Below are 10,262 nucleotides of genomic sequence, written 5' to 3' on the forward strand. Positions count from 1 at the left end.
GGGGTTAGGAATCAACACTAATTCATGATTATAGTAACATAAATTGTTATATGTTTTTTCAAAAATGATAATATGTTAACATCATCAATATGATACCAATTAATCCGATATCTGCAACAAGGCAAACTCGTGTTAGTTTGTTCAAAAGTCAAATTTGTACATGTTTTACGAAACTTTTGCAAAGAATATCAGTATCTATAATCCAAATTTATACCATTAGATTGCTCATGAAATGCATTCACATATTTTATTTATTCTATGTTACGGATGTCTGATACTTTGTTCAATAATTTTGGCCAAACATGTGTATGTTTGATTTGCACGAACTCTTATATTCCAAAACGAAGGTAGTATTAAGATCTAGTTGAAGTGTTGGAAGAGCGCACACACAAAAGAGAAAAAAGAAAGAAAGCCGCCTCGTCTAATGGCACACAACACACAAACCAACAGGAACATCGTCCACCATCCTTGACACAACACGAATTACGTGAAACGTTCTCTCAAAACAACGCTCCGGGAAGAAAACGACGTGTCGACATCGTTGCCGTCGTCGTCGTCGAATCCAACCGGAGGTCGGATTTCGAGTTTTTATCCCGGAAAAGCACGTCTGAGCAATGCCTTCGGCAAGAAGGAAAAAAACTGCTCTAAGCATCGATGTTGAAAATGAAGAAAACTTGACAAGTCCCGCGTCTACATGAAAGAAAGGGCCGATTTACATACAAAAGTTAAAACGAATAGCGAGTTGATGTACCAGGTCGACGTCAACTACGCAAAGCCTCCGTCTTTTTCCCCTGCGGCGGCGTACGCAAATAGTGCAGGACCCACGACGTGCCGAGAGAGAGCCGATCTGATACATGACTACGTGAGATGGATGCCCGTTCTCCTTTCCGGCAGCACCCAGAGTACCCTGTCGGCATGGCACGATACGGCAGGCTAGCGGCCCCGTTTCCCCTCGCGCGTCGCCGTTGCATGCGCCGGAGGCGGGCGACGCCGATAGCGACGGCACGGGGGCTCGATCGGTGGCCCAACATCCGTCGCCGGCAAGCACCGATGGGGACGGACGGACGGAGAGACTGAGGTCTCGCGAGGACGAGGCCGAGGCCGTGGCTTAGCTTAGCTAGCGCAGCGGGCGAGCTGTTGGCTTCCATGTCCACACGCTGCTTTGTCTGTGGTACTGTACGTGGGTTGGGCACTTGGGTTTGACTGCGTCGCGCTTCTGGAGATCTCGCCGTGGCCCTGCGGGCGAGCGGCGCAGGCGCCGTCCCGACCCGTCGGCCGCTCTGTCGGGTAACGATGCGTAGGTGGTGCGTGCACTTTGCTTTTTCCTTGTAGGGAAAAGGGTAGCTATGCATGAACTCGTAAATGATAGTACTCCTACATAGTACTATTGATCACCATATGATGATTTCGGTCCAAAAAATACAAGATTGACCAGGTTAGACCTAACCACATTGTTAGCTTTCCCTGGCCCCTTTGCCTATACCTGGCTTATATTTAATCTCTCATTTTGAGGTATATTATTACCCCCGCGTTCTCCTTTTACTTTGCATATTAGTTTGGTCTTGAAGTGAGTTTGATCAAGTTTATAGAAAAAAGGTAACGATCAATATCATTAGATCCAACCTATCATTTTTTCGCTGTGGATGTTACATCCTTCCTCCGTTCCTTTATACAACGTGTATTTTTTAAGTCAAACATGTACATGTTTGACCGAGTTTTTAGGAAAATATATCAATATCCACAATACGAAATTTATAGCATTTGATCCATCATGAAAAGTAGTTTCATGTTTTATCTATTAGGTATTGCAGATGTTATTATTTTATTCTATAATCCTGGTCAAACAGTTAAATGGTTGACTTGCACGGAGTATTTATAATATGTTTTTTGTGTGGGGCTTTTTTTTAATATGGTTGATGCTGACACATTTAACACAACATTGTTAAACTTTGCAAAGTGCAGTTTAAGAAAAAAATGACATTCGAAGTAGAAAAAAACTAATGGACCGCTACCGTTTCTCTGACATAATTTCCCACGTGGTGTTGATGAATTGGGTCCACATTTAATTTGTGTGTGCAATATTAAGTAAAGTTCGTTTTGTGCACACACATAGTTCAAAGTGTGTGACCGGTGAAAAAATAAATCAAAGTGTGTTCTGTGGTCTTTATTTTAAAAGAGAAAGCGATTTATGTATAAACTTTAAAACAATCTTGTGGATGTGCTCTTGGCCCAGTGGTGGTAGCGTGGGGACCTATTTCGACTAGGGCTGGTTTGATCTCTTTGGGCGACATTGGGAGCTCCTAGTAAGCGCCTGTTGCGCTGGTTAGCAGACGCAACACTCGCATGCCGCCTTACATGGGTTGGCCCAACTACATGAGCGATCAGCTGTCTCTCGTCAAGCGCATACGCCCGATCGCTTCTTCGTGGTTCGACTAAAAAAACTTCTTCATAGTTGACCTGGGCGACAAGTTGATAATCGACATGTTTGACCTTTGACGTATAGAAAAAATGGTTCAACTTTTTGGAAAAGTTCGTGGATCTGAAAAATGTTCGCAGATTTGCAAAATGTTCACAAATTGAAAACAAATTATGAATTGATAAAATATTCATGAATTCAAAAAAAGTTCAGGGATTTTGGGTAAAAAAGTTCAAGGATTTATTTTTTATCAACTTTGGAAAAGGCCATGGATTTTTAAAAAAGTTCATCAATTTTGACAAAAAATCATCGATTGTCAAAAAAGATCATCGATTTTGGAAAAGGCCATCGATTTTGAAAATAAATTTCATCAATGTTGAAAAAAAATTCACAAATTTGAAAAAAAGTCCATTGATTTTTTAAAAAAAATGCGAAATTGGAAAAATTCTCGCATTTAGCAAAGGTAAAATAAAAAATGAAAATGAAAACCAATCAAAACCGTTCGAAGAAACGAGAAAATGAAACAAGAAAAAAGAAAAAGGCAGAAAAGAATGAAAGAGAGGTAATTCATCACATAAAGTGAGGGTGAGGAAGTCGCTGGTTCAAATCCCATCGTTTTTTTGTGTGGATAAAAATCAGAAATAAAAGGTAGACGGGCCAGCCCAGCTCGCAGGAGGGGGTGTGCGCCCGTTTGCAAAATAACCTATAACAGGCGCCTGAAGCGTTAAATAGGAAATGCCGACGACATTTAACCATATCAATTAATTTCATTGGACCACATGTCTGTCTCACACCTTCTTTATTCTTAGTTAAGTAAGCCGCACGGGCTGCTCCATCTATTGGTCTAATTCCTCCATTTTGAAAAATTCATCGTAACAAAGTCGTGGGCAAGGCTCTGACTCAACAATTTGCCTATTCTATCATTCCAGTAATCAAAAATTTCCATTATCGTTATTTGTTTTCACTAGCATACATAAAAAAAGTTCACCGCTACAAAATTAAGCATATCCCACTTCTCACTCAATTTTTAATTATGCTTTTCACTTTTTTATGGATCTTACTTCTCAATTGGGGGTTTTAGGGAATTTTAACTTGGTTTTTTGAATGAAAGAAAATCTTCACCTTGTTACTTTAAAAAAAATAGTTGTAATTTTAGTTATGCTCACATTCATTACAAGTGCCTTGTTCTAGATCTAATGTCCACGAAAATACAAAATAAATCCTACAACTAAGAATTACATTAATATATCTTAGATGCATCTTCTTCATGGTACCAATCTTTGCAAGATGAGGTACTCTCAATAATTTAATATAGATAATTCAATTAGACCGTTGTAGTGACACTGCGAGTCCTTAACCCGCACGAACTTGATTACAAAGAAAGTTTTTCTAAAAGTCCATTGAGTTGTCCATCCAAATAGATGGGACAATGTGAGTGATGAGCATACTTGAGCCTAGAATGAGCCCCCTAGAAATTTAGGTCGTCAAACTACAAGATTGTCACCATAGTGTCGAATAAAAATTCCAACTCCACAAAGAATCAAACCAACAAAATCATTATACCACACTAACATGAGGACACAAACTTCTTTGGTTCCATGACACCACCAAGGTTTAGGTAATTTATTTGCAAAAGTACCACAACCACCACTAAATACCAACGAGGAACTCAAAGCTCTTGAGGATCTGAGCCCTCCCTCTTAGCATTAAGATGACAGCCGAAGATAAGGGCACCAAAGTATCTTTGGCACTGGCTGCTCCTCAAACCCTAACTCTCATATACTTCTATTTTTTCCATGCAGGCTTGTGTTTTTTGAGTGAAAATTTTCCATGTCGATAATAACTGAGCTGTGGCAAATAAGGTAGTGGCTGCTCCTCAAACCCTAACTATCGTACACTTCTTTTATTTTTTGGCACAAGTTTATTTTGATAACAAAATTACACAGGTAAGCACTGAGCCTCGAGTCCTCCTGTTTGATGCCTTGCACCAGTTAGCGTGTTGGCACTCGCACGCTCTAACACATGGGCTAGCCCAAAACAAGCGAGTCCTCCCTCCTTCCTTCGGTTGGTTGACTGGTCGACTTGGTCGACCGTTGACCATTGACAGTTGAGAAAATATGAATACGAAGAAGTATACATGTAAAAAAAATCCTGAGTTTGATTTTCTTAAATGAACAAAGTTCTTGAAATTAACAAAGGTTCACATTTTTTTAAATCACGAATTCAAAAAAATCTTGAATTCAAGAAAAGTTTGTGAATTTGAAAAACATATGCAAATATAGGAAAGAAACTGAAAAATAAAATAGAAAAATAAAGAAAAAACAAACAAAAAACGTCCAAAGAAACCCAATGAAAACCGTTCCTAGAAAAACCAGGGGAACCTTCCAGGAGATCCCAAAACTGGTGAAAAAATGCCATATGGGCCGGCCCACTATGCAAGCGAATCGGGAGTGGCATGGGCGCTGTGTACCGTTAAGGCCTAAACCAGCGCTATAGGCCGCTGAATAGAAATTGGGCTAAGCCGTGGAAAAGCGGGTCTTAAAATCCCATCCACAAATTCTTGGGGTCGGGGCCCAGTGCATCTCGTAGGCCATTTTCTGCAACCGGAACTGACGTCCCAAGAAAATCCTTACGCCTCCACAATTCCAAGCCTTCTCCTACTCTCTGTCCTCTGCCCACCAGACCACAACAGTTCGTCGCGGCGGAGACGAGACGACCAGCCGGCAGGCGACGACGAGGGGCAGCGTCAGCTCAGATCCGACGAGATGGTAAGCCCATAAACCCTACCCCTTCTGGTGATCTAGGCTCCCTAGGGTTTCGCGAGGTACTTAAGCGCCGGCGGTGATGTTCTCGCAGGCGGCCAAGGCGATCTCCAGCCCCGTGCCGGTGGAATGGTACCCGACGCTGGCCGTCGTCATGGTCTCCGTCGGCCTCATGCTCACCGCATCCTTCTTCATGTAAGTCATCCGCTCGATTCCGATCTCCCCAGCTCCTCACGCGATTCGTGCAGATCGATGGCCTGATCCGATCTGATGCGCCTAGTGGCTGCGTGTGTTTGGGACCTAGCGGAATTGGTCCATCCGCGGGTTGGGATAAGGGATCTGATGTGGTACTTTGTTGCGCTGTCAAATAATTAGCTCGAACAGTAGGTGGTAACATCCTCTTAGGGAGAAACCCAGGCACGATGAGTTTAGGCTGTGTCGTCTTTGGCTTATTTTCACTGCTCAGTAGCGTTTTGGGTCCTGCATGACAGAGGTGACGAATGGGCTTACCCTTGGTGGCTTCAGGTTGGATAGATGGGCCTAGGTTTGTTTGAAGTTCCGTGTGGACTAAGTTCAGTAACCCTTGCACCTATTTTTCTGCTTGTCAGGAAAAGGATTTGCTCGCATTGAACATTTGGTTTGGAGTTCCTGGATAGGTCAGATTATTATAATTGGGCTGCTAGAACAGAATAATTACGTATCACATGACCTGCTAGAACAGAACAATTACTTATCACATCACCTGCTTGAAAAGAACAATTGGGCTCACATTGAACACTTGTTTGGATTTCCTCGCATTGACCACTTTTACTTTCGTTTTGTTTTTTCCCGTGGAATGGAATGATTCTTGTTCTTGTTGCTGCCTATTGATACAATTCGTGTTAGTATTACTTTATTATATTATCAGTCATACGCTACCTAAATTAAAAGGCGATAATAGGACACTGTTGTGAATAAGAGCAATTAAATTCAATGAGCTTGTAGTGCATACCCAAACATGTGAAAGGTAGCAAAAACTTCTGATTGCATTTTCTCTTTAAAAATAAAAATAAAACACATCGAAGTTCACTTTTTATCAGTGTGTCTAACTCCAGAACAAAGATAAAACTTGGTTAGACCTTTTTATCAGTATGTTCAATTATGCAACTTAGAGTAATATGACCTAGCTGGCTAGTCGTCGTCCCTGCCAATTTGATGGTAACAGTTCAAGTTATGGTTATTTCCAGAAACTGCGATAAAAAAATCATTGGCCCTAAGGCTCTTAACCAACCAGTATGTATTGCACATTATTGCTATGCTTACCAAAACATAAGAAGCAGGGTCACCTATTACAGTTTTACAGGATTTGCATAGGATTGTGATCCTATGGAATCTTTCCCATAGGTGTTGTTTGATTTGTAGGAATGCAATCCTTAGGATCATTCTTTTGGAACTTTCCCCAGCTTTTGGAGAAATTCCTATGCTTCCATCAAACACACACCTCTGCCAATTCCTTTGTTTTGCAATTCCATGTGATTCAAATGGGCAGGGCATGTCAATCCTCCATTTTTCCTATCCTATGAATCAATGGAGCCCTTGGAATTCAGGGAAAAAATAGAAATAGGAAAAACATAAGAATTGGATGTCATGACCTGCTAAACCCTACTGGAATTAGCACAAAGGAAAAGAGAACTTTACTATGACGAATGGAACTGGTGTTTAAGAACTCATTCCCTATGAATTTTGATGGCCTCATTCTGTTAATATAAAGAACCTCACAGGTAATACCATATTAGGAAATATACCTAGAACTGAAATCCGAAAATCCTTCAGTCCAAAACTTAACTCAGTTCATGATGGGAATTTCAGCATGGTGATTAAATATCTATTTTGTTTGTGGTGCTGGTAGGCATAGTCTGGTTTTACTCGGGATATAGCTAATTAGGAAGTATACAAATGAAATCTGGAGGTAATGTCAAACTGATTACTTAACAGAGGTGTTAGCTCAAGCCTTAAATTATCAAAGTTGACCAAGTACTTCAGCACTTGCAATTCAAGCACACAAAAATCTAACCAGCAAATTTGTCCATTTCAGTTATGAAGCCACGACTTCAAGGTGGAACCGTAGTTTAGCAAAGGAGATTGTCACAGCGTCCATTGCTTCCGTCTTCCTGGTAAGCCCCTTGAAAGACTGTCGGTTGTTTCACAATTTTGTATAGGGTGGTTGATGCACATCTAAGTTATCTTTTCGATTGTTTCACAGGGCTTTGGATCTCTCTTCGTGCTCCTTGCAAGCGGTGTTTATGTCTGACAACCGGCCTCTCCATGTGTAGTTCTAGCTAGGATGCGTCACATGCCTGAAATTGTGCTGCTTCCTGGAGAATATGGAGTCCCACATGGACATGATTTTTATAATAGACGAGTGACATCAAAATTTAACCAATGTTGTTGAACCTTTTCTGGAATCTCAATCTTATTATCTGTCCACAACTTCATTTCCATTATTAGTTATGGGACATAAGCCGCAGCAATCCTTCAAATTTTTGTTTCATAATACGCAGTATGACCACATTTCTTTTCAATGGTTAGGATTTAGGAAGAAGGTATGCACTGAATATAGTACTTCAATTACCGTTTCCACAACATAACCTGGAGAAACCAGGATGAATTTGGGGCAAAATATGGAGACTGTGCAAGCATCAATATCTCTACCTCTATCTCTACTTCTCTATCTCTACTACTTAAAAAGAATGTAAGGTTCCCATTTCACCTTTATTCGCACCACTCCTTCGTCCAACCTTCCTTATATGATAATAAATCAACTTAATTACTTACCTTTTGAACCAGTTTCACTTTAATTTACTTACCAAACTTCGGATCAAAATCTAAGGTAATTCATGGGCAGAATTTGATGGTCATTTATTTACACAATCGCGTTATTATAGATAGGTAAATCACAAGCCGACGTACTAGAAGATTTATACCCCGTTGCAACGCACGGGCATTGTTCTAGTATATTTATAAGAAGGGAAGTACTGGTACAAAATGACAGGTATTTAGGAATAATGTAGGAAAGGAGATATAATCTTTTTTTCTTCAAGATGGCTTGTTTAATGGCAGCGACTTGTAGACGTCTAAGCACACAAGTATGTGTGGATGTAATATGACCGCATGCTGAGAGTCAAGATAAAGTGCCTCTTTGGATTGGAGTTTTGAAGGATTTCAATCCATATGAATTTCTCCTGTGGAAGCTCCATTCCTATGCCTCCTATGCCATACGAATCTCAACATGAGCTCAAACCTCCTTTCATTACGAAACTACTGTGTGGACGACAGTAGCCGCACGATGGAGTATTCAACCGTGCTGTTCACTTTTGCTCAATGCATAGATGGCTTGATGTGCTTCCTCGTGCGGAAGTCGCCCATAATCTGTCATGTGTGTAGTAGCACTGTTTTATTTTTCCTTTGAGAAGTCCAATGCACTCCACTCTTACCTCTCTCTTCTCGCTTATTCCTACAAAATTCCTGTGTTTGTTTCCTGTGCAACATCCATGGGCGTACCAACTCCTGTGTTTGTTTCCTCCCCCCTTGGTTGGAGTTCGTACCAACTCCAAAGCCTAGAGATCCTCTTCCAGGGGCGGCTTGATTTGTGCCAAATAAGGGCCTCTTTGATTTACAGGATTTTGAAAAAGTAGGAATAGAAAAAGTATAGGATTGCAGTGGCATGTCAACTTGAATCGTATAGGATTAGCAAAGAGTGTTTTATGCCATATGAAAAACAAAGGAATTGTAAAAAGAGGTTGGAGTGGATGTTAGATTTTCTATGAAATGTAGTACAAAAGATTCCATAGGATAAATTCCTATGGGATCCAATCCTATGAATCAAAGGGCCGACATAGGAAAAATTCCTAAGGATTTCAATCCTCCAAAAATCCTAAATAATTCCTTTGAATCAAAGGAGCCCTAAATTTCCCACCCAGATCTCACCTCCAACGGGCGGAATAAATTTTTGACTAGAGATCTCACCCACTAGGGATCGTGAAGCTGGTCACGGTCTTCTTCTCTGCATAGAATCAAAAATCCTACACTTACGGGTGAAAACTCACGGGAGGGGACGTACGGGATTAGGTGTTCGCCCACCAAATCTCCCTCCTCTCTCTGTTTTCAACCGTGGGCCTCCTGATTTCCAATCAGCAGATGCCATGTCAGTCTGTAGGTACTAATCCGTGACATTGAGTCCGTAAGTGTAGCATCTCTGGCATAGAATACGCATCAGAGCTATAAATATACATGGATGATTGATGTGCCTGGCGTACTGGTAAAAAAGTTGTGCTCGGGTTGATAGACGGTGGCTATAGCCTCTGCATGACTCGAATTCCCGGCGTTTCCCTCCTGAACCTCTAGAATAGGGAGCTCCAGCTTCTGTAGCGTGTAGTTCCGGCCTTCCGGGCGTCATGTCAAAGGTGCTGTTCGTTGGCGATGATGATTCCGTCGAAAGGTCGGCATCGAAACATGGCTCGATTGCATCTCTTATTATCTGAAATCGTCGGCCAAAAAGAAGGGATTACGGCAAGATGTCATGTACTGCCTTCTTCTGGGAATCTGGGTCTCTTGCCTTAAAAGAAACGAGCAAACCACTCCCAATGATCCCCTCTCCCTGCTTGCTTCAACGATGGCTCAATGGGGTTATGAGCAGTTAATAGCGCCACTAAAACTCAGCAAAAGTCCATCAGAGACTAGGCTTGACCACCCTAGGGAAAAATCTTGGCTCTGCCTCTTCTCTATGTGATTGGTCCCATATGCAGGCTTGCGGCTAATCCTCACCTTCCACGATTAACATTGCAAGTAAACCGCAACAGTTCTGTAGGTTCCACAATATGCTGCCCTAGTGTAGCACAGTGATAGCAAAAATAATAATCTAAACGAGTATTGTTTGACCTAGTGTAGCGCGCTCATCATTGTTTATATATGGGGGCTATTAGTTTACGCCCACGCCCACGGGCATCACGTGATCGTCCATCGAATAGGTTCCCTACCTGTTCTCTGCTCTGATCTCCAGGGACTGGTCTGCCCTCTCCGGTCAACCAGCAACCACTGTTAACCCC

The 10,262-nt window shown here is 41.6% G+C and overlaps 1 protein-coding gene across 1 annotated transcript; it reads left to right on the top strand.

Moving 5' to 3' along the window:
- The first annotated feature begins 5,024 nt into the window (after positions 1-5,024).
- On the top strand, positions 5,025-7,688 carry LOC119331649 (transmembrane protein 258-like). The gene is made up of 4 exons (XM_037604806.1): positions 5,025-5,184; positions 5,273-5,373; positions 7,253-7,331; positions 7,421-7,688. Exons 1-4 carry the CDS (start codon positions 5,182-5,184, stop codon positions 7,466-7,468), a joined length of 231 nt encoding a protein of 76 aa, XP_037460703.1. The 5' UTR covers positions 5,025-5,181; the 3' UTR covers positions 7,469-7,688.
- The last annotated feature ends 2,574 nt before the right edge of the window (positions 7,689-10,262 follow it).

Source organism: Triticum dicoccoides, chromosome 7A (genome assembly GCF_002162155.2).
Source record: "Triticum dicoccoides isolate Atlit2015 ecotype Zavitan chromosome 7A, WEW_v2.0, whole genome shotgun sequence".
NCBI classification, from domain to species: Eukaryota; Viridiplantae; Streptophyta; class Magnoliopsida; order Poales; family Poaceae; genus Triticum; species Triticum dicoccoides.